The 26,115-nt window shown below is 43.2% G+C and overlaps 1 protein-coding gene across 2 annotated transcripts in view; it reads right to left on the bottom strand.

The window, feature by feature from the left end:
- The window catches only part of LOC143137496 (NACHT, LRR and PYD domains-containing protein 1 homolog), a 65,500-nt gene that overhangs the window by 22,793 nt on the left and 16,592 nt on the right, over window positions 1-26,115 (bottom strand). For both annotated transcript variants that reach the window (XM_076297728.1, XM_076297729.1), the window contains exons 5-6: window positions 8,974-9,176; window positions 2,563-2,641 (exon numbers count right to left, since the gene is read on the bottom strand). In XM_076297728.1, the coding sequence (XP_076153843.1) occupies window positions 2,563-2,641; window positions 8,974-9,109 (215 nt within the window). In that variant the 5' untranslated portion in view covers window positions 9,110-9,176. The remainder of the gene's footprint in view (window positions 1-2,562; window positions 2,642-8,973; window positions 9,177-26,115) is intronic.

The raw sequence follows: 26,115 nt of genomic DNA, 5'->3' as shown, positions 1-26,115 counted from the left end.
AGTAGCTAAACATATTTAGTCATTTTAATACTGATTTTAAAACTTTTACACTTAGGCATATCTTTAATGTGTGTGTAGGACTAGTTGAGTGCGCATTTGTGGTGTGTGCAATTGAGTGCCTGTCGCTTTAAGAAGTATGTGAGGGTAATTAGCCTTCAGTCTCACGATTTTAGGCTAGTAAAAAATAGTTGCATAATATGCATAACAAGAATATGATTTCATTATCAATTAATTATTCTTTCTGTGTCATTAGATGAAATACATGTTCAAAAAACTAACAAGTTGAAGAAAATCTTTCCGGGATCATAGAAGAGATGAGTGTCTAGCAATGTTCATGTATAATTTTAGTGACAGACATGACCTGAGCTAGCGGGACAGTTAGCAAGGAGCTCTCTCCCGTAAAAGTTTGCCAAGTTTGCGTAGCCTATTTCTGACATTAAACCCAACAGTAAGCCTAAATGACCTAAATCCCATAACCTAAGTAGGTTAGCAACACAAACTTGAGAGACACAAGTGAGCAAATCAACTTGATATTAGACTATTATTATGTGTTGCTGCTGTGCAGCTACAGCATCATTTAAACTAGTAGCCATGTCTTGCTGTTCATGGCACGACATCTATATGAGTATGAGGAGAAAAGACGCGCAGACTAGGGGGGCACTAGAAGCACGCCTTGCACACACACGTTACTTCAAAAGTACATAGTCATTCTTAAAAGTATCGATACAAATAAAATTAGGTGACATTTTTAATTTCATATCGCGATTCTTTTGTAGTATCGGTGCAACACTAAGTGAAAGTAATTAACTGTGTAGAACTGTTTTGTCGTTGACTATGAGACCACGGTGCAGTTTAACTTTGCCTATGAGTTCAAATAATAGATGAGTGCAGATGCATGTAGGCTATACTCTACTAGTCACAAACAGATTTTAGAAAAGCATGGTTTAGTGCAGACATGTCAAAGTCAAGGCCCGCGGGCCGGATCCGGCCCGCAAATGAATTATCTACGGCCCCCGGGATGATATTTGATTAGTATTAGAACCGGCCCGCAGGCCACAGCCGCCGGCTGCTGTTTTGCACGCACCAATACTCCATTTCCCACAATGCAACGGTAGCCCACGAACTCACTGCGGCGCCGCAAGTGGGCCTCGGCTTCATTAATCATCAGTATTCAGTCAGGGCAGATGTCAACTTTCAGCTACCCCCCTTCCCAGTGTTGTGCCTGAACGCGTTCATTGAACGAAAGTTCATGAACTCGTTCATATTTGGAGCGAACGTGAACTGAACGTACTGTATTACTGCCTGATGAACGTTACTGTGAACTCGTTCATTCTGGTGTCTGTGAACAGCACGCTCTTTCAGTTTAACTTCGTTGAATAGGGTGCCAGATTTCTGCAGAGCCTTCCACGCGAAAACCCGGCTAAAACACACCGTAAAAATGCCTTAATATGGCAGCATGCAGGTCACCATTTGTCAAACTATGGGCCGCGGACCGCAATGTGGACAATGGTCTGCAGAGTGAAATTATTCCCGGGCCATCGTCTGATAATTTGCTGCGCAATTGATCAAGGAGCCGCGAACAGAAAAAGAAAACACACATTTCTACAATTATTAGGAAATTTGGTGTCATCAAACATAGAGCATAGAATTAAGTGGTGGTATGAGCGTTTATTCAATGCATGCGTGTGCACGTTGGTAGCAAAGCTAAGCTTCAACCTATTGGAAAGCTATTTAATTATGAAATGACATTTAATAGAACGACGTGGATTTAAGCAACTTCCATGAGCACAGACTATATAAAACACTGTTTGGCCTTAAGTATTAAAGTCAGCCAAAAGCATCATGCAACAATGCAAAAACAATGAAACTATAGTAGGCCTAATTATATTTTACATTAGTAAAGCAGTACTCTGATGTGCATGTTTTCACAAACTTTTTTGAACAATCTTAGCACTTTAAACATTGACTGTTTTGAAGTGCATGTATAGCAATATAGTATAAAAATAATAATAATTGTGATATCATTATGATAATTTGATGGGGGGTGGGAGGAGGGGGTGGGTTCATGTAGGTGGGCCCTATGACCCCAAAGTATGCCTTGACTGGTCTTGGTTCAATAGGTTACGTGCAGTCATTTTAATATGTTTTAATAAACATTGAACCAGTCCGGCCCTCGGCTTGTAGCAAATTTGGTTTTTTGGCCCTCTAATGTATTTGACTTTGACATCCCTGGTTTAGTGGAATACAGGTTACATACAATCTCGCGTGCAAGCAGATTACTTCAAATGCGCTGCTGACTATCAAAATACCAATGCGCTGTTTGGACTCCAACAATATTATCATATAGTCACATCCAAACCTCCACTCCAAAACTACCACATCAAACAGCTGATGAGGTTGTTCGTTTCGGAGGGTAACTGCTTAATTGTGTATATTTGGTGGACTGCTTTCCAAACTAAATACTTTTATGAAATAGTGAGTTACTGAGGTTAACTGCTTAACTCTGCTTTATCACATACTGCTTTCCATACTAGATACTCTTTGCCGTCCATAAAGACTGACCTGTCAGAGTCAGATGAAGACACGCCCACATTGGAGTCTCTGCTCTTCTTCTTTCCATCTGGATCAGAGTCCATCACGTCTGGAAACACACACACACACACACATACACACATAATGTTAGAGCACTGTGGGGGGCAGTCTGTGATTCCAATCCAATACACTTTTTTTCAAATTAGCTAACTGCTGTTTGTGATCCTTGTGATCCTCTAGCTGTCTATTCTGTGTGTGCACTCAAAAATCACGGTTGGAGCTCTGAAATGGGAAACTAACTGGAACAATGTTTTCTCTACTGTAGGTTCCAACCTTGACATTCACTACTACAGCGAATCAACACGCTTCTTCACAGGCATGTAAGGGAGGGAAGTTAACTGATCCACTATTGACCAAAGATCAACAACCTTTGCAAAGTCTGATAGCTAACTGATAACATGTAACTGCAAAACTGTAAGGCTGTGTAGTAAGTAAGCTAATATAATCCAGGGCTTTGAACCGTTTTTTTTTCCCAATCGGTTCGTTCCGAACAGAAACGGAATTATAACGTTTCCGGTTATGAGTTCCACCAATAAATTGACGTTCCCGAACCGGTTAGAACAAAAAAATACTGTTCCCGGAACGGTTAATTTCGTTCCTGTCAGCTGTTTAATGCTATAGAATTATGTCACATCTTTCTCATCCAGCTTAAACCAAATGTAATAATATTACAACCATTATTACATAATAATGATTATATTATTAATAATAATAATAATTAAATAGGCCTACAATTATTTCAAATGTGTAGTTTATTGTTAAAAGAGAAAATTTCCACACAAACGTAACGACATTATTAAGACACATGGTTATGTCACTCGGGCAACAACAAATTGCAACTGTCGTCGGGGGAAAGGCCATCCAGTAGGCCTAATCAGGGGCGCCTGCAGGAATTAATGCTATGGTACACACACCCATCACCTCCCCGCAAAAAAAAATCACTCGTGAACAATATTTGTCCGTTTTAGGTCCGTGCATTGGTCAGCAAAAAAGTAGCCTACATAACATAACAACATCCACATGCAATAATACAACGACAATGTCTACAATGACCTATTCATTTGGACAACTTGATACAGCCCTATACAGGCTAAAGCAGGGGTGGGCAACTAATTTCCCCAAGGGGCCACATGACAAACTGGGACTGTTGAGGAGGGCCGGACCCAAAATACCGAACTCAAGTCTGAACTTAATTCTGTCCAATTCTATTCTGTTCTTGTATAACATTAAGTAAATCATATGGCTTTGTTTACTACTCGTAAGAACAGATGAAAATGCGAAGGAGACAAAGGAAAAACAGCAATAGGCTATTTAATCTATGTCCAGTATTTAATCCTCATTCTCGAAAATTTCTTTTTTGACATTGACATTTTTTTTTCAGTTTTCAAAGACTGATATAAAAAAGTACTACAATATCTATATAATTAGGCTAGGCCATGAAAATGTGAAGAAGTCAGTACAACCATAGGCCTGTGCCACTATTTCATCAACACTCAGCAATATTTCATCATTAAATCATTACCATCATTAAATTAACTCTATGCAGAATTAGACTATGAAAATGTGGAGCAGACAATAGTAGGCTGTCATTAGTTAATCAACATGCACAAAGAAAACAATTTTTAAAATGTAGGCTATGTTTTTGCTTTAACTTTATGCACAAAACTGTGATTGGTCAACTCGCCCTGTGTGTTGAGCCGGCTGCTTCAAGCAACCTGTGGGTAGTAGCATCATACTAGTTCGCTAACATAAGCTTTGCAAATAAACTCAGACATATTTTGGTTACAATGACGGGATTCCGAATGTAAACTATCTATCTGCCAGTAACGTTTTGAAATTAACACTTCGTATCGCCAACAAACAGCAGGAGTTCGTTCTGACAACCTTTGCGGTGGTGAGCGACGCAGACATAAGAGACACAAAACTTTGAAAGGTTTACGCCGACTTAAAGGCAACTGCATTGTGTCGATGCAGAAGCATAAATTCTATTCATCAGCACATCAGTAAGGGTGTTTACATCGTATGCATCCACGCACAAATGTATGGGCGTACAAATAGCAGTCGCTTTCAAAATAAAAGCAACGATATTGATTTGCGTGCATTATCTCTATGCTAGGCTCTTGACTATTGTTCTTTCACGCGGGCCGGTCAGGGAAAGCCCACGGGCCGGATGTGGCCCGCGGGCCGTATGTTGCCCATGTATGGGCTAAAGTTACCTTTAGTTTTGTTCTAGCGTAACGTGACGTCTGGCTTTAGCACAGTCTAACGTTCTGACAAGCACACAGGGTTGCCAGATTGGGCGGTTTTGCAATCTATTTTGCGGGCAAAAATGGGTTTGGGCGGGTGTACAAAAATTGGGCTGGTTTCGGATCAGTTCGGCGGGTTTTTGTAGCCGAAACACAGGCACTTCAGACCCTTCTTCCAGCGACCCTGGTCAGCAGGCAGCAGTCTCTCACTCACTCACACACCCTCTGGCTGACGTGCCCCCTAAACTCACAACAGACACTCTCAGCTCACGTCACCTTATGTATCGAAACATGCATTCTAGCTATAAATGGCATAGGCCTAGTGCATGGTACTATTTCCATAACCGCGAGATATGCGCTTCACAATGACGGCAATTAGTTGTTAGATATTCATAGCAGACAGTAAAGCCCAGCAGTAATTTATATAAAATAACACATATTAAGTACCATTCATGATGTTGTCAAATATTGAAGTTGTGGGAAGTTTAAGCTGTATGTTTCTTTCGCCCCCCATGTCGTTTCATTTATCCCGACCAGGAGGGACGAATGAAACAAAACGCACGTTCGATTTCTCCTTATAACTCCTGAATGGTTTTGTTCAGAGCTGAAAATGCAACTGTATTTGACAGAGGACAGATGTAGGTTGCCTGTGACAAAATATTAGCTTTCAGTGTTTTACGATGTCTTTGTAAATTACGTTTAATTAAAAAGTGTTTCAGTCCGGTTATCCTCTACTGCGGCGCAGACCGCCCTTCAAACACAGCTCGCTGGGTTTTCAAATGTATCTAGCTGACTGACAATATCAGTATGCCAAAGTGGGCAAAGATCATTTTCTCATTACAGTCAATCTCTTCATGAGGGTGCACACGAGACAGGATGGACTTACCCCTTCTTTCAGGGTTGATGGATGTGCGCACAGGTCTTGCGCGAATGGCTTGACATAGGACTACGGCCCATGTTCCGTCCAGGGGGTCGTTTCTAGAAAGCGTCGTTTGCTAACTTGCGTCGCAACCTTGGTAGTACGCTCCATCGTTCTTGGATTTGGTGTTTCTAGAAAAGGTAGTTCGAACTCTCAATCGCAAACAAGGACGCAAAGTTTGGTCGTTTGAACTACTGCCCCTAGGCAGTCGCACTTGTGTCGTTCCTTGGTAGTTCCTGTTGGTGTCCCGAGCGCCTAACCAAAAACCACAACCGCCTAACCAAAAACTGCAAAGTGGATGTTTATCTCGTGACTCAATGATTGATCTATCCTGTAGCTTAATTTTGATTAAGACACTGACTCCCCTACTTGGCTCATTCTTGCTATTTATGTTAATTCGAGTATTGCCTTGCTTTTAGTATTATAATCTTCACAGACTCTTAAAACAGCAGTGATAAATGGTGTAGTGGCTAGAGCAGAAGACTTGTCATCCCAACGTTGTAGGTTCGATTTTCTTATGATGTGAGATTGTCCTCTTGCTTCTCGCTACCTGCAGGTGAACTGTGTGACACGTAGATTCAATTGTTTTTGACTGATGTATTGTACCTATGGTCTCTCGATGTAGAGTAACTATATACATAAATATGTATGGTCAAAACCTATTGTTGTGTCTCGTAGGCCTACTCTTAAGAGATGAAAAGAAGAGATAGGATGCGAACTCCGGCCGAGCTCGCAGTGCACCAACGCGCTGCCGTTAAGCCACGAGACAATTGATAACCTATGGGATACCCAGATATTTGTCCAGGCTATATATTTTTTCCAACACATAGATATTTAACACAACTAATGACTCATATTGGTCTGCTTAAGTTAACTGTTTTATATGCTTGCAATAGGTTTAGGTTTTGGCTGATGGCAATGACAATACCAGCATTAATCACTCGGTTTAGATCATAGACAGTAAAAGAAGATTAGAAACATGTCGACATAGGCCGTGACAGAACATTTCTGGGGGGTGGGGTATTACACGTTGTCACTGTTTCCACCAATGATATGTATCGCTGCATCATCAACAACGTTGTTGGAACTATGGTGTTCGAACGTCGGAGGTAGCGAATTGCGACACAGGTACGATGCTTTCTGGAAACAGGTGTAACAGTGTCGTTGTTTGGTCGCAAGTTGCGTCGTACCATGGTGGTTGAGCAACGTCGTTGCTAACTTTTCTAGAAACGACCCCCAGCCCGACAGTTGTTGAGGAAGTTTGACAAAGCCTAGAACTTTTTTATTATTTTTAGGCCTAATAACAATTGCTCTAAACAAATTTCACGAAGGGCCTAGGCCATAGGCCTATGTTTGTTGTGTAGAGATGGCCCGCCATGCATGAACGTTCTGCTTCTGCATGAGCGCACTGACACCCCTGTACAACCTTCATGAAAACTCTAGGTTTAACTGCCTGTCAGGTAGGCCTACTAATTGTTCTAAATTACAGGTATCAAACTCAAGTTTGCCTTTAGCCTATATCTGGCGTATGAAATAATTTTTTGCGTGTATAGAGTTGCCATGCATGAACGCACTGCTTCTGCAAAGAGCGCACTGACACTGTCCTTAAATAGCCTATGTTCAGCGCGATTTTCATGAAAACTCTAGGCCTAACTGCCTGTCTCAGGGAATAGATAGCGCCTATGTAGGCTAGCCTATTCATTAATTGTTCTAAATCACAGGTGTCAGACTCAAGTTTAACTCAAGCCTTTAGCCTATTTGGGGTAGGCCTATGAAAATATTTTTTGTGTAGCCTAGAGTTGGCCCACCAGTTATGAACGCACTGCCTCTGCAAAGAGTTGACACCCCTGTTCTGTAACCAATGCGATTTTTTTATCTAATGTTATACATGAATATGCATGTCATGTTGCTATTATAAATAATTGAAATGTTGTGCGTTAGGCTATTTTGTATGTTCATATATCCACTCAATGTTTTTCTGTTAGGCTAGCCTACTGAATGCTTTTGTTCCAGTATTGACACAAACAGACTCATTGATAGTCTACGTTTATTGCTTTATTTTCCGTAACATAAGCTTATAGAAGAATAGTCTGACTGAGGTCTGTGTAGCCTACTTTTGCGTTCATTTGTTTGAATATTGTTTCTGAAATTGGATAGGCTAAGTCGAAAAATGGGTAATTTTAAAGCTTGTTAATGATTTCAATGTGTTTAAATGAGAAACAAGCAAACGCAAATTTGGGCGGTTTTTTGTGCATTCTCGCGGTTTTTGACGAGGCTTTGGGCTGGAAAACCTTGCTGGCATCTGGCAACACTGCAAGCACACCAATTGCCTACCTTGCCCATCTGGAATAACTCCTAGCTTTGCTGCCTCCATCCTTTCTGTTTTCGTTGTTTAAACTTGTGATATCCATGATGAGTATTGAGTTAGTGAATTAGCTCAACATTGTGTGCTGATAACCATATATAGATAGCCGAGTAAAAGAAAACAACAAGTAGCCTATTGCGTGTCTGCGTGCGTATTCTCTCTCCTGCTCAAACAAAATGCGTGCACGTTAATTTTGAAGTTCACTAACTTTACGTAATAGATGGTAAATAGCCCAATGGCATGCAGCTAAAGGGATACTGTGCATATTTGGGAAGGTATGGTAGGCCAATTTGGTGTGAATACACACACACAAGGGAAATGTTCTGTTGTTGAGTAGCTTGATGGTACGCACAGTGCGTACGGACGTACACCTGCAGGCGCGCCTGGGCCTATGTCGCTAGTCCATTATTAACGTGGAGTCGACAAATATAGCTATTGATATTGTGTTTGGAATGAGCGTTTTAATTAACGATGGATCGTAATTCACCTCTTATTTAAGATGTGGAGTGGAGACTTTGTAATCCAGCGCTCTCTCTCCATTCAGTCAGCGAATGTCTGATGTGATGTCACACAGGAAGTGAACCTCAGCCGTCATGGTAACGTGCGCAGGAAAATAATGACTTTTTTTTTTTTTAGTTAATTAGGCAACGAAAACTTTGAGGAACGAAATAAAACCGGTATTAACCGGTTACCATTATTTTAAATAAGTGTTCCTGTTCCAGAACATAAAAAATAATAACGTTTCCGGTTTCGTTTCTGTTCCCTGTAAAATACAAAAAGTTCCCGGTTTTCGTTTTCGTTCCTTGAACCGGTTCAAAGCCCTGATATAATCAAAGTGAATGTGCACTTACGAGACATGGATGTCTGGAGTTCCTTTTCCTTTTGAGTGAGTTTGACTTGAGAAGAAGGTCCTGCTTGATCTTCCTCCTCCTCCTCCCATTCCTTCCTCTCGCTAGTGATGTCCCCTTTCCACTTCCTTTTACTCATGTTTTTCTTTTCTCTCTGTAGCTCCTAACAACTGTCTGTGGTACACCTTTATTGAATGTAAAAGACCCTGAGAGTAAAAAGAAAACGACACAATCATTTACATATATTCATTCGGCAGGCACATTATTGAATGCAACAGAACCTGAAAGTGACACAATCAAGATTCTAACAGCATTGTCAAGTTTGCAGACGACACTATGGTGTTTGGTCTCATCAGCAACCACGATGAAACAGCCTACAGGAAGGAGGTCCAGCACCTTACATCGTGGTACACTGACAACAACCTGGCTCTCAACACCAACAAGATCAAAGAGCTCATTGTGGACTTCAGGAAGTCTAAAGCTAGCACACACACACACACACATTCTCATCAACGGGACTGAGGTGGAGCATGTCACCAGCTTCAAGTTCCTGGGTGTCCACATCTCTGAGGACCTCTCTTGGACCCTCAACACCTCTACCCTGATCAAGAAGGCTCACCAGCGTCTTTTCTTTCTGAGGAGACTAAAGAAGGTCCACCTGTCTCCCCAGATCCTGGTGAACTTCTAGCGCTACACCATCGAGAGCATCCTCACTAACTGTGTCACAGTTTGGTATGGCAACTGCTCTGCCCACGACCGGAAAGCACTGCAGATGGCGGTGAAAACTGCCCAACGCATCATCGGTTCCTCACTCCCCTCCTTCGAGGCCATCCAGGGCAAGCGATGCTTGCGTAAGCAAAGTCCTTTTGGGCAAGTCCCTCCACACGGCGGCCATATTGCAACGCTTTTTGGGCACTCATCGGGCATCCTATTCGGCAGATATGCGTGTGCGCAAGGCTTAGCGACACCAATCTTGCTCCAGCGGCGAGTTCACAACACATGATTGGCACAATGTCTTCACAACACACCATATGATTGCCTCAATGTATTCACATGTCACATGACATTTGCCGAGGAAGGGGTGGGATATTTGTAGACAACGGCCATAATGGCATCACAAATTAGCCCCATGCATTTCTATGGAGGATTTTTTAAGTGCTGTGTCTCCTCATTAGAAACTCTCTGGCGTAAGGCGCAGTCAAACACTGTTCTCACCCCAACCACAGACTGTTCTCCCCACTACCCTCCGGAAGGCATTACAGGTCTCTCCACACCTGAACAAGCAGGTTCAGAGGAAGCTTCTTTCCAGCTTTTTTAACTTTGCTAACGTTTTGCTGAACCTACCCTATGACCAACTAACTAACTTCCTACTATTTAAATTATTTTCTTGAACTGCTATTTCTTATCCAGGACTGCCACCTATTGGATAGAAAAGGCAACAACCTAGTAATTATGTGAATAAAATTCTACATGTTTGAATGGCTAAAAAAAGGATAAATCATAGGTGGTATTCTACACATTACCTTGGTGTTAGGGTAGCCTACCCTGCACTTGTCATTGACAGTGAGTGGTAACTTTAGTCATTTGCATTTATCATGCTAAAAATCTGACACCAGGCACTATGCTGATGCCTGACCCAAAGGAAAAATTATAATAAAAGAGACACGCTGAACTTTAAAGTCTATAATGTTGGTTTGGCTGTTCATTGATTCACTCAATTGCCAAACTTGTTTTTAAGATATGTTCATAGCAAAAATGGATGCATGCAATTTATTTAGATTAATTAATCACAGAGTATGTAATTAATTAGATTAAATTTGTTGATTGACAGCCCTATATAAAATACATAGATAGATAGATAGATAGATAGATAGATACTTTATTGATCCCAAGGGGAAATTCAAGGTCTCAGTAGCATACAGACACTTTATTGATCCCAAGGGGAAATTCAAGGTCTCAGTAGCATACAGACATCACACACAACATGCACTTACCTAAGCTATTTTACTGTTTTTACTAGAGTTTAATGGTTCTATTTGTTGCCTTTATATTTAAGCAATATAGCACAAGTGAGAGTGGGATTGGTAATGGATATTCCCACGGGTGTTGTTCGGCCAGAGGCCGAGTGGCATAGGCAACAACAGCCGTGGGAATATCCATTACCAATGCCACAATCACGAGTGCTATATTGCTTTTATACAGCAATTCTACCACAAACTAAACTAGATGTACCGCAGAGCGGTACAAAATATGACCGCCGCCCAGTCCAGCACATTTTTTCCACAAAAAGAAATCACGCTGAAAGGCCTATATGATTCTAACTGTCTCACTAAATTGCATTATCCACACTCAATTCTCACTGGTATCTGCTAGACAACAAGTACCAAAACATGATTAGTTCATAGATTTCACATGTAAAATTTATTTTATACAACCCCACCTCCATCTTGCCTGTTCATAATTCTGAGAAATTCTTGATTGTTTGTGTTATGTTTATGTTATGTGTGTGGGTGTGTGTGTGTGTGAGTGTGTGTGGGTGTGTGTGTGTGTGTGTGTGTGTGTGCGTGCTTGTGTGTGTGCCTGCGCATGTGCCTGTGCATGCAAGCGTACATATGTCTACTGTGTGAGTATGTGTCATACGTATGATTACTGTGAATGTATGTGTGTGTGTGTGTGTGTATCTGTTTGTGCACATGTGTGCACATGAAATGGGTTAACATGACCCCTGGAGGCAAACATACGGAAAAAAATGGTCATCCTAGGCCCTACAGTTCTCAAGATATTCACAGAGAACTGTGTCTGCCCTACCCTCCTTTCGGGGGGTCCAGTCCAGCGGGGGGGCTACAGATCAAAACGAAAAATGACGGTTCCATGCTATCCATGTGGGGGTACATGCCCACCAAGTTTTGTGTACCCCGGTCTTTCAGTGTCCCGGGAATCCTTGTTGGTGTACGTCACTAAATGTACACATAAATTATTTTATTGTAAGGCCCCCCATGAACGAAAGTACACAAAACTTGGCATGCATTCGGAGGGTGTCATAATGATCCTACACTTTTAATTTCGTGCAGTTTTGACCTTGTCAGCCAGAGATATTGTGATGAAAACACCTAATTTTTTGCTTTTTAATTTTTAACTAGGTGGCGCTATACATGAAATAAGTGGTAATGGGATGGGTTGACATGCCCCCTTAAGACCAACATACATAAAAAAGGTGGACTTCCTAGGCCCTACGGTTCTCGAGATATTCACAGAAAACTGTCTCCGGCCACCTACAGGCCAGTTGGTGTATAGTAACATAAATTAATTTATTGTGTGGCCCCCCATGAACGGAATTCCACAAAATTTGGCGTGCATACAGAGGGTGTCATAATGATCCTACACTTCAAATTTCGTGCAGTTTTGACTATGTTAGGTCACAGATACCTTCAATTACAACACCTCATTTTTACTTTTTTGTGTTTAACTAGGTGGCGCTATACATGAAATGAGTGGTTATGGAATGGGTTGACATGGCCCCTTGAGATCAACATACAAAAAAACAATGGTCCTCCTAAACCCTACGGTTTTCGAGATATTCACAGAAAACTGTGTCTGCCCTACCCTCCTTTCGGGGGTCCAGTCCAGCGGGGGGGGGCTACAGATCAAAACGAAAAACAATGGTTCCATGCTATCCATGAGGGGTTACATGCCCACCAAGTTTCGTGTACCCCGGTCTTTCAGTGTCCCGGGACTCATTGACGGAAATTAGGGCATGTGAAAAATAAAAAAATAAAAATAAATTCTGACTAAACCTATATGACCGCCGCTTCGCTGCGCGGCGGTCATAATAATCTGAAAACACCCCATTATTGTTCAATTTTTTTTTATTTCGACTTTGTTTTTCAGCATCAAAAAATATAGTTCCATTTTCAATAGACAGCATCTTGGTTGCCACGAAACCAACATTCCAGATCCCTCTCCAACAGGTCTTTGAGAAAAACATTGTGATATAAGGACAGCAGTTTTCATCCTGGTTTAAAACGAACGAGTCGGGTTGAAATGATTGAGCTCTGCCCGAAGTCCGGCATAGCTACTGATCTCATATAGCTCCCCTTTGGTTGTTTTAAAGGTGGCATAAAATTCCTGCAGTAGCCTAAGTTATTGCACCGAGATTGGATTTGGCGATGGTTTTCAAATTAATGTCTCTCTTCGTTTCAGATAACCAGGTGTTAAAACGGTTAACGGGGCGACGCAGTGGCACAACAGGCTACAGCGCCCATACCATGTACGGGTCCAAGTGCCCACAGGGACCCAGGTTTGAATCCGACCTGGGGGCTGCTGCCCTCCCAAATTGCGTTAGGCTACTGTAGCCTCCCCAGCCAGAATTGTATGTCCATGTGCGTTCGCGAATTTTGAGATTGCCGACAGTTCGGGTCAGGTGAAAGTTTGTGCCAATGTAGCCTATAGGCCTACGTGTAAGAAAACTGTCACAACCTGGCTGTTATTTCAATTGGTTAATCATTGACAGGGTTGTCCCCCCCCCCCGATAATAAAATTCATTCAGCAGAGGTAGGGATGTAAAAACCAGAGGGGGAGCTGATCCCCTCCATCTTATTCAACCTATTATCTGTATTTATTGTTTATTTAGTTTAGTTTATTTAAACTGTCAAAACGTAACAAAAACAAAAGCCTATAAACAAAATGTACAGCCTAATCTCTCCTCATCTAGGCCTATTAGGATATGCGCGTCAAACGGCCTGTAACCTATTTGTCGTGGAATTTGGCACTGATGGTGGAAAAAAATAACAGACCGGGGAACATAGAACCTTTTTTAAAAAAAGTGTTCCCCGGACACTTTTTTTAAAAAAGGTTTGTATGTTCCCCATTCCCATACAAAGCGGGGAACATAGGACCCGGGGAACATATAGAATCCGGTGAACATAGGTACGCTCCTGTTTATCCCTAGTTAACATGAATCATGGTACCGTTTACATGACTCATTGATAGCTGATTGAGAATTGGAGTAGCTCAGTGAAATGAGGTTGACAGGTAGCTCATAGTAACCTAGGCTGGGCTTTGTTTGTTTATTGCAGGAGTTTAATAGTTTATTAAACCAGCTATAGTTTGCAAAACTATATATATTTTACATGTCTTTCGTCCGATTGGCTGTAGTGCAGTGCTCATGGCATAGATATAACGCTAGCACACACAAGGAAACCAGCAGGTGGAAAAACCAGAAGGCACTATGGCATGCAATTAGGGTCAAAACGCCTAATAACAAAACGCCTACAGGTGTAAAAACATTACCAGAGAATGTCTAATAAGGGGAGAACCGCCACTCTCGGGAAACTTCCGGTTTCTGAACTGGTTGCAGTTCCTTTTCTGGTTCCACATGAGGGCGCTCACGAATAAGTGCAGAATGAATTGAGGTCTATGGAGCTGTACCCCTCAAATCCACTTTTCTCGGGATATAATTTTTTGCCCAGAAATTTGAATGTTGCATGCGAAAGAGGGGACAGAGAAAATACACACCGCTGAGTATTATATTTTTTGAGTCACTTATTTGTTCTAAAAAGCCTTTCAAATGCGTCAATGACGTCATTCATTAGCAGAAAGCTAGTGTGTTGTGGGCAACAACGACCCAACCTGTAAGAAATCGAAAGGATGTAAGTACTCGTTCATTTAACTTTTTACCTATAATCCATAGTGAGCTTGCAGAAACCACAATCAAATCTTCGATTTTTCAACAACAACCAGGTGAAAGAGACAAATTTAGCCGTCTAGCTCCATAGACCCCCATTGTTTTTGCACTTATTCGTGATCGCCCCTAGTGGAACTGCAACAGATACAATGGAGTTAAAGGTCTCATCTCATCATTTTTTCATTAATTTTGCAGTGGTCTGTAGTATTGATGAATGTCCTGTGAGCCGGTTTTGGTGAAATAAATGCTGTCCTGCGTCTGTTTCATGCTGTTCTAGTTTGGTGGGGAAGGTGGGCGGGGAGGAACGACTGGATTTCGCCTCTAGTCATGAATATTAATGACATGCTAATGAATTCACCTCTGATTGGCTAACAGTACTGTGACGCTTCCTCCAGTGCGTCCTCATCCGATTCTGTCTGTGCTATGCTCCATATTCAACTTTACCTGGCTAAAACTCGAGTCAAAACTGTTGCACAAAATGTCTTCGGAGATACAACTTCATGTGTTTGATCCTATTATCCGAGTAGGAAGAAGAACCGCTTCCTGATTGTTTGTCGGTGAACGTTGGTTTAATAGAATGGTAACAATTGCCTGTCAGCTTAAAATTTCTCCTAAAAGAGGTAAACGTTTGTGACAATGAACGTCATCTTGCTTTCAAGTAATAAACAGTTGGAAACGTTTTAAAATAAAGACCTATTTCTTTACACAGTCAAAAGTCTATGCAATCTTCCTAGTAGATATTTTACTTCACAACACAGGTAAGCACCCTAAATGCAGTTCAGCCACTGACCTAGCCTGCTAATGCTATCGGAATAGATTGTTATGGTTTGAATTCCATGATTACTATCATCGAAAGACCACTTGGTCATAGCCCAATATATATATATATATATATATATATGGGTATTTCCCAGAATTGGGGCCTATTTCTGTCCACAGGGTGTAATTCTATTAAAAACACATTAAATCTAATAATGTTTAGCATCACTAATTAGTATAAAGAAAAACAAGCCTAGACTTTTTTAATGGTTGCTCCTACTCATGATTTAGACACATTTTATTGGTGTTTTATGGTACAATATCAGTGTTTTGGTGTTGTCCGCAACCAGAGTTTTCACATATTGTGCCATATCTCAAACATTATTTATCAAAAATTAATTAAAAAAATCATGCATATGAATTAAATGTTATCTGAACTAATGAACTGCATGCACACATTATGCATATATATGCATTTCCTGCTTTATTTTGCTTAATGTATACCTGTCCCATGGTTTAGCCGTCATTACCAGCACACTCTACATAAAAGCACTTTGCTACTGTTTTTTCATCAAAAAAATATTTGGTAACCATGGTCACCTAATATCACAGTGGAATACATGGGTGTCAAGCAGAAAGATTGATGCCTTGATGTCCAGAAACATAAGAAAATCTACTCTTTATCCCTCGTTTTGGGCATGTACACTTATTATGTGTCATTACCATACGCATTGTATTTCTGTATTTTTGAATATTCCTGAAATTTTAAAATTATTTTAATAGTTTAAATGATGTACATTACATGTAGAAAGCTAGCTACACTTGCATGGTGATAATTTTTGCTTCTCAGGGAAGTTTTTCGGTATAAATGTCATCACCAGCACAGTCATTACCAGCACATTATAGCTTGAAATGTAGTGGTAATGACGACTGTGTTGGTGATGACATTTTTGCAGATACATTTAAAGTACTCTTTTTAAAAGAAATACGTTTTTTTTTTCACAAAGTCAGTTCAACTTGGGTTTCTAAATTATAAACATTTAATTGCAATAGATTACGATCAGTGATTTGTCATCACCGCAACAAATGTCATTACCAGAACTGCAATGTCATCACCATCACCATGCATATTTTTGCCAATAGATTATGTATAAATTACAATAAATTACATTAATTAGATATTTTTGACAATGTTGGACAGTCTTAATTGCCACTGGATGAAAACAGATGTGATATATGGCATTTATTTCAAATAAATGAAATTCCAAGCCAGGGTCGAGTGAAAAAATCAAAAAATAAGATACTTAAACGACTATAATTCATGTTGTAAGTAAAATTCAACAATTCTAATAAGTTCAAGATAAAATAGACTTCATGTGAAACCATAATTGATCATTGATTGATCATTGATTGACCATTTCATCTTTAAAATGTACATATTAGATGATGTGATGGTAATGACATTTACCTGAAAAATGACAAAAAATCATAAATTCCCTTATATTGTGGTCTCAACCAAGCTCACAAGGTTACTCCTATCAAAATGACTGATAACTTGATGCATACCAATTAGTAAAATGTAGAATTTTATTTTTCAAAATTTCAGTTACCCAAATAGGCCCGAAATCTGAGAAATGCCCATATATATATATATATATAGATCTAAATGCAAACACACCTACCTAGCTATATTTTGCTGGAATTGTACCAGAATGCCTACAGAAGCAGAGAATGTGTGCTGCAAGACTTCTCCGGTAATGAGAACTATGGCTTTGATAGCCTGACATCTGGCAGAGGTTAGCCTACTCAAGTTGTTTTCTGTCACGTATGACAGAAAAAGTAGCCTAGTATAGTAATCTTATTGTATTTTGGTCACCGGAGGAAAATAGGGGAGGGTCATGTCTTTTTATTCTTTGTTGAGGGGAGGGGTCACCTAACATTTTTTTGTCTAGGAGGGAGGGTCACCCATCTTTTGTATTAATGAAAACAGCAAAAAATCAAAGTGGCTTGTTTGATTGTTGATTTCTGTCGCCATATAACGTTCTCTTTCTTTCCATAGCTCTGTCAACATTGAACAATGAAAATAAGGGAGATTTCCCGGGTTTCTCACGCAAAATACGGAAATTGTCAACATTGGTCCCCATTAACGTTGGAAGGGTTGGAGCAACAAAGTAGCCTACTTTATTCACGCCTAACAGCCTATATCCATTTGGTCAACTTTATCCAGCCCTAAAAAAGCTACATTTAACTTTGGTTTACTTGTAGTTTACCGTGTAGCCTAACTTTAAACATGCTTAACATAAAGCATACTTGTGCTTCATTCATCCACACATCCAGCTCCTAACGTTTTGACAAGCATTTCTACCAATTGACCTTGTTCCTGCCCATCTCTAGCTTTGCTGTCTCCATCCTTTCTGTTTTTGTTGTTTGTGTGACAGAGCAGTATAAGGGGGAGGAGGAAAAGGTGTACCCCAATTAATAGTCCCGACTACGCCACCCCAGGGGAACTACTGTAATTACCCCCCCAGGGAAAATACCAAGGTAACCTCACATAGAATACCCACACAGGTTCAAATGCACTACGCAACAGACGTGAATTCCAATAAAATAGAAGTTTATTTATGATAAAGGAAAAGGGGAAGTGGAACTGCAGATCTCTTATGCTGGAGAAACCTAAAAGACTCGCAATGGTTAGAGACAATACAAAAATATATATTTATTAAACATTGTGTATGACAAATTCTTAAAATCAGATCTTATAGATCATACATTAGAGTCTAGGCAATTGAGGGACCAAACGTCCACAAAACTCAATAAGTGCAGCTAGGCGGGAGCTTACCCAAGGGAGGCACGCTACTGATGATGTGTTCCAAGATTCACACCAACCACACGTGCACACACACTCGGAGTGAAGTGAGTTCTCTATAACACAGGCTGCAGTAAGCAGTACACTGAACCGCACAGCTCACCGCACAGCACAGCACCACACAGCACGGCACAGCACAGCACAATAAAGCACAGCAAACATGCAGTGATAGGGTCCCACCACCAGGTGCCTAGCCTCCCCTTAGGAGCGCCCCGACCTGCCAAACAAACAAACAAAGACAAAACAATTAAGGCACCAGAGGATAGCAGTAAATAAACCAAAGAGGACACAACCACAATACACTGATGACAGCAACACTTAACACTGACAAAGCTTAAATCAGGCAAAGCGACAGTATACACAATCACATGCAAACAATTAAACGGAGGAAAATACGAATCGTGCCACAGCGCACGGGAAACACTGGCAACGTGCAGTAGATGTTATAATTAAGCAGCTTCATGCAATAGATGTTATTATTAGGCAGCTTCACCAACGAAACCAAAAGAAAACCCAAAATAAACAGAGTCTACGAAAGCAGACGCAGACACTAACAATACGCGACTGGACAAAAGACAGAACAAACAAACAAAATAAACTCACGAAATAGTCACCAGTTGCAAACAAGACAAGAGACAAACAGCAATCAATCAGACAAAACAGCAGCGCCTGTGAGTCCGGCCTTCCAGTCAACCAGGCTACACGCACCTGCAAGATGCATATCAGAGTTAAAATATACGATACATTTTTACAGATAGCTTCGTAATAAAAAATGCTGCGCTACATACCCGCTCCAGATACGGTGAGGTCACAGATCCGCACTATAAACACATAGTTAAAATCATTACGGGTAGGCTAAACTTGTAGCGACAGTGTCGCGTAGACTAACATTAAGAAGCCTACCTGAGCTAGCAGGAAATAGGAATACCCTCAACAGGAGTGGTGGAGGAGGCAAACAGCAGTTACGAGGCTACAAGACAAAAGGTAAACCCATAAAACACAAAGTGTGGAAAGCCAACACAACCCGCTAAGAAAGGAGACCTACCACGCTAGACAGGGAGCATTCTCAACGGAGGGGGAGCAAGAATTACAGCGCAGTCATTCACCGGTACTTCCAGGTCTTTTAAAGGTGTTTGGGAAGCAGCTGCTAATCAGGGGGATTGGCAAATAATTAGGCTGATAGTGACGTGACAGCATCAATGTGAGCAATCCAACCCCACTACAATCTACCCCTAGGTTTTTCATCGGCGCCCCGACGATGGACTAACAAAGGGCATAGAAGTTAAGGCACCGATCTGGGAGAGTCAACAGCCCCTAATGCAGCCCCCCCTGCTGGTGTCGGGAGGTGGTGTAGGTTGGAATGCTGACCTGCCTTGAGTCTGGTCGTCCTCCGTACTTCAGGCATACTGGTACGGGATTGGGTTGGCGACAGAGGGGCCTCACCTATGGATGCTGCCCAGGGTGGATCAGCATGTGACTCGGCAGTGGTTGTTACTTCCCCTCCTTGAACCAGGGTTGGTAGACTGATAGGCTGCAAGGACAGAGGAGCAGCAGTGGGTGGTGGTTCAGAATCAGGGACAGTAGAGGCGGCTGGTGCAGGTTGATCGTGGGACTGGGGCTCGTCGGGTCTCAGAATGAAGAGGTCATGAGACTCCTCTTCCTGGGAGGCCACACATCTAGGGACAAGAGGAGGGGGACTGTTTGGAGGCTCTGTGCCAAGATGTGGCTTCAGCATAGTGCGATGGATATGCTTCACCTTCTCCAGAGCATCAACCGGTGCGATGGTGTAGACCACACCTCCTGGCCTGGGAACCTTCAACACTTGATGTAACCGTGAATCCCACAGATCTTGAATCTTATTGCGGCCCCTGACCCCATGATTACGGACATACACAAGCTGACCTTCTTGCAACGGCCTGTCCTTCACCCGAGGGGCATGACGTCTCTGGCGCTGTTCAGCAGTAGTGGCCAGACGGTTTTTGGCCCCATCAAACGCCAGATTGAGTCGAGTCTGATGTTCCACTATCCAGTCGTGCACTGTGCCCGGCACAGGGTCAGCCACCCTACCCAACAAAAAATCCACTGGTAACTTAGGATCTTGACCAAACATAAGGAAATATGGTGTCTCACCCGTCGACTGATGTGGTGTGGTATTATAGGAAAACACCACCTGTGGCAGACAAGAAGTCCAGTCCCTTTTACGTGAGGTGGGGAGAACACGGAGAAGATTGTGCAGCGTCCGGTTGAAGCGCTCACATTGGCCGTTACCAGCCGGATGATAGGGGGTGGTCCTAGACTTTGAAACATCATACAAGAGGCAAAGTTGTTGTATTAACACACTCTCAAAGTTACGGCCTTGATCCGAGTGAACGCGACTAGGGACGCCGAACTTGTAGAACCACTCGGTGACGAGTGCCTGAGCAACGGTCGCAGCCCGCTGGTCCCTAGTCGGAATGGCCAGGGTATATTTGCTAAACACGTCAGTCATGACAAGCACATTTTCAACCCCGTTACGGGCAGGTTCCAGTATGGTAAAATCTAAGGCTAAAATCTCATTAGGTCGAGAAGCCAGCAGGTGTCCCATAAAGCTATGTGCCACAGGCTGCGTGTTTTTACTGACCTGGCAACGTTCACACTCCTGGCACCAACGTTTAATTTCCAAAAACATGCCAGGCCAGTAGCAACGCTGCTGCACCAACTGGCTCGTCCGCTCAATGCCCTGGTGACCGTGACTCTGATGGAGCTGGCCCAGAACAACAGACTTCAATGCCGCAGGCAGGACCAGCTGGAGGACCTCCTCATTACCATCGGGACGGAAGATCCGACGGTACAGTAGGCCATCCTTGTTAACCAGGCGGTCCCACTGGCGCAACAACACCAACGCGCCAGGAGACAGTTGACGCCGTCCAGCTGCTGTGGGACGTTCCTTCCTCCGCCAATATGCCAAAATGTCCCGAATGTCAGGGTCAGCTTCCTGCAGAGATTGTAACTCAGAAAGAGAGTGGTGAGGGAGAACAGCAATAGAAGATTGAGTTACCCGAGTAGGGCGTTGGTCCACCACAGCCTGTTGCAAAGAGGCAGGGAGAACAGATCCGGGGGCACCTACCAAGGAAGAATCTGGGGCCAAGTACTGCCGTGAGAGGGCATCAGCATTAGTATTCGCTTTGCCAGACCTGTATTTCAGCTGGTAGTCAAAAGCAGCCAGCTGAGCCGCCCACCGCTGTTCCGTGGCACCTAGCTTGGCGGTAGACAAATGACTGAGAGGATTATTATCCGTGAAAACTACACACTTTTGGCCTAGCAGGTACTCACGGAATTTCTCAGTCATGGCCCACTTGAGCGCAACAAACTCCAGCTTCATGGAGCTATAGTTTGACATGTTGCGCTCAGTGGGCCTCAGACCTCGGCTAGCATATGCGATGGGTCGAACCCTCCCGCCCTGCTCCTGAGAAAGAATGGCACCCAACCCACTATGGCTGGCATCGACTTCAAGGATAAATGGCAGGGAGAAGTCGGCATACGCCAGTACAGGTGCACTAACCAATTTGCTTTTCAGTTCTTCAAAGCTGTTCTCACACTCTTCTGTCCAGGCTGAGGATAAGCTTCGGCCAGATGCCTTTCTTGATTTGGTCCCTACCAGCTCTGCCACCAACTTATGTAAAGGGGCTGCCAGCTTGGCAAACCCCTCCACAAAGCGGCGATAGTAGCTGGCGAAACCCAAAAATGAGCGGAGCTCGGAGACGTGGGAAGGCCTTTGCCAATTAGCTACCACCTCTACCTTCTTTGGGTCAGTCGAAACGCCCTGACTGGAGATGACGTGACCCAGATAACCCACTTCTTTCTGGAAAAACGCACATTTCTCCAACTTGGCTTTTAGGCCCTCCTGTTGCAGGCGTCCAAGTACCACGTCCAACCGCTGCAAATGCTGTGACACAGAAGAAGAGAAAACTACCACATCATCCAAATATAGCAGTAATGACTGGCACTGCTGGTCTCCAAACATGCGCTGCATGAGTCTCTGAAAGGTACTAGGGGCATTACAAAGCCCAAACGGCATTCTGTTCCACTCAAAGAGACCGAACGGAGTACAGAAAGCCGTTTTAGCCTTGTCAGACTCTGCAACAGGGACTTGGTTGTACCCACTCGCCAGATCAAGAGTGGAGAACCAGCAGGCCCCAGAAAGAGCATCCAAGGTTTCCTCGATACGAGGAAGCGGGAATGCATCCTTACGAGTCTTCCCATTTAACTGGCGGTAATCCACACACAAGCGGGGACTCCCATCTTTCTTCTTAACAAGAACGATGGGGGACGCATAGGGGCTGCAACTCTCTCGAATGATCTGTGTCTCCAACAGTTGTTGGATGTGAGACTTTACCACTTCGTATTCTGACGGGGGCAGCCGGCGGTAACGCTGCCGGACAGGGACATCATCCACTAGGGGGATCTCATGCGTAATGAGGCCAGTGCAACCCAAATCCCCTTCATGAGCAGCAAAAACTGAACTGTAACTCAGCAGCAGTGACCGAACCTGGCTCTGATCTTGACCCGATAGGGCGGACAAATCTAGGGTCTCTATTTTGGACTTAATTGGGTCAGGAGTTACTGGATTCAGGACTGAGGCATGTGCTACCCGTACTTCAGCTACCCCTGGAGGCAGACTAACCACATATACCTCCGTCAGACTGCCCAGTATAGAACGCGGGTACAGTAGGGTGTCATTAGTTCCCACGTTGACTACAGGGATATAAGCTGTGCCGTGGGACACTTGAACTAATGATGGGGATGCCAAAAGACCAGCAGGCAAACCAGAAGATAGAGGCTCAAAAAGAGCCGAGCCCCCAGTCGTTAAACCGGAACAGGTAGTGGCTATAAACTTGAGTGTCCCCCCTGGTACACGATGGGCCCTCCCCCCTCGTACTCTGACGGTCCTGTCAGTTGCCACCAAAGATCTACTAGCCTGATGACATTGCTGCAAAGCTTCAAACACTGGCTCTGGGGCCTCTGCTACAATGGGTGACTCAAAAAGGGAGGGGCCATGTTGGCCGAACAGTTCATGATAGCATTTTCCTATAATGTTCATCCCTAATACCCCAGGAACCTGAGACATGGCACCCCCTAAGGGATCCTTGACAACCAATACTCCACACCCTGGTACATCCTTATTACAAAGCTTAACGTCTAATTCTAGGTAGCCAAGGTATGGGATTCCTAAACCGTTAGCAGCACGAAGCTGCAGCCATTGACACTGTCTAAGACGATCCTGACCCCACGGTTCAAAATGGTGTCTGAAGAAAGTCTCTGTAATGGTCGACACCATGGATCCTGTATCTAACAGACAAGGCACCTCCACACCCCCCATACCAACATTTATATGTGGGCAAGATGACATAAGTTGAGGTACTGTCCCTATATCTCCCTTCACTACACTGGAGCCATTTAAATCCCCATCCGAACTGCGGCTCAATAGGTCGGTGGGTACTAGTTTTCCTGTGGCTGACTGGACTGGTTAGACCTCTGGATAGCAGGTGAACTAGAAAAGGAAGTGGCTCTAGGACGGTGAGGGACCCTCTGGCCTTCGCAATCTCGAGCAAAGTGGCCTGGCTGCTGGCACCTTCTACAGATGACAGGCCCAGAGAAAGCTCTGCTGGGTTGTTTAGAGGCCTGGAGAAGACCAACACTACGAGTGAGGAGGTCAAGCTGTTCCTGCTGGCGTTTCAAGATCTCCTTTAGTTCAACTAGTTCAGGGTTTGGTGTGGGACTCTGAGGTGGATGTCGTGGCTCGCCCTGAACTCCATACACTATACCATAGGCAGAGGGGACAGACTGACTCCTGCCCCTCATTGTTGTTGGCATGCCTTCACGCTCCCACCTAATGGCCTCCCTACGAACTTCCAATAGAGTGATAGTGGGTTCACGCCGCACCAGCTGTTTCAATTCCCTACGGAGTGCACCGTCAGTTACATACTCAATAAATTGATCCCGTAACATTACCTCTGAATTTGGTATGGCATGGGGCGCAACCTGTCTGATCTTCCCAATCAAACTCATCAATGCCAGGGAGAATTCTAGTAGACTCTCCCCGTCCTGTTGCCTTCTTGAAAAGAATGCCTCCTGCAATGACACATGGGACTCACAACAACCATACAATTCACGTAAAACTGCTGCAATTTTATCTGGATCCCTCCTCTCCTCAGCAGAACGATATTTGATTTCCTCCCTGGCTTCTCCTTCTAAATGGTCAAAGAGAAAGAAAGCTTGGTCAGCTGGGGAAAGGTGCCGGGCCCGCATGCAGGCCTGCACCTCTTCCTCCCACTCATCAAAACTTATACCAGACCTGCCAGAAAATATTGGGCATTTTCTATCTCTAGGGATAAAAACAAATCTTTCAGCTGACACATTAACAGGAGGTGCAGGAGGTGCTACAGGAACAGGTGGTTCCCGGTTAAGCAGCAGGCGGTCATTGTCAGCTTGAAGCTGTGCAACCCTCTCTCGAAGTTGTTGCATTTCTCCCTCCATAGCTACTATGACAACCCACCACACAATATAGCAAGAGGAGGAGTCAAATACAGAGGGGATTAGATCACAATTAGTTTAGAGAATTGTTGTTTGTCCCACCACAAGGCTGCTGCTGTTTTGTCTTGACACTACACACAATTAGTCCAACCTATAATACCAATTAGGAATTAAAGGAGACAATATAAGCACAAAAAAACTGAATCATCTGGTGCCAATGAAAAAAACACAGAAAAACAAAACCAATTAGGAATCCACGTCTTTTGCTTTTCAAATGCAATCCTGCCGACTTACGCCAAATTGTGACAGAGCAGTATAAGGGGGAGGAGGAAAAGGTGTACCCCAATTAATAGTCCCGACTACGCCACCCCAGGGGAACTACTGTAATTACCCCCCCAGGGAAAATACCAAGGTAACCTCACATAGAATACCCACACAGGTTCAAATGCACTACGCAACAGACGTGAATTCCAATAAAATAGAAGTTTATTTATGATAAAGGAAAAGGGGAAGTGGAACTGCAGATCTCTTATGCTGGAGAAACCTAAAAGACTCGCAATGGTTAGAGACAATACAAAAATATATATTTATTAAACATTGTGTATGACAAATTCTTAAAATCAGATCTTATAGATCATACATTAGAGTCTAGGCAATTGAGGGACCAAACGTCCACAAAACTCAATAAGTGCAGCTAGGCGGGAGCTTACCCAAGGGAGGCACGCTACTGATGATGTGTTCCAAGATTCACACCAACCACACGTGCACACACACTCGGAGTGAAGTGAGTTCTCTATAACACAGGCTGCAGTAAGCAGTACACTGAACCGCACAGCTCACCGCACAGCACAGCACCACACAGCACGGCACAGCACAGCACAATAAAGCACAGCAAACATGCAGTGATAGGGTCCCACCACCAGGTGCCTAGCCTCCCCTTAGGAGCGCCCCGACCTGCCAAACAAACAAACAAAGACAAAACAATTAAGGCACCAGAGGATAGCAGTAAATAAACCAAAGAGGACACAACCACAATACACTGATGACAGCAACACTTAACACTGACAAAGCTTAAATCAGGCAAAGCGACAGTATACACAATCACATGCAAACAATTAAACGGAGGAAAATACGAATCGTGCCACAGCGCACGGGAAACACTGGCAACGTGCAGTAGATGTTATAATTAAGCAGCTTCATGCAATAGATGTTATTATTAGGCAGCTTCACCAACGAAACCAAAAGAAAACCCAAAATAAACAGAGTCTACGAAAGCAGACGCAGACACTAACAATACGCGACTGGACAAAAGACAGAACAAACA

This window comes from Alosa pseudoharengus, unplaced genomic scaffold (genome assembly GCF_046254945.1).
Source record: "Alosa pseudoharengus isolate Yale_2024_CS ecotype anadromous, Long Island Sound unplaced genomic scaffold, YU_APseudo_1.1 YU_APseudo_1.1_scf_21, whole genome shotgun sequence".
Classification (NCBI taxonomy): Eukaryota; Metazoa; Chordata; class Actinopteri; order Clupeiformes; family Clupeidae; genus Alosa; species Alosa pseudoharengus.
The sequence above is the reverse complement of the archived record's forward strand: the minus strand, read 5'-3'. Positions and strand labels throughout refer to the sequence as shown.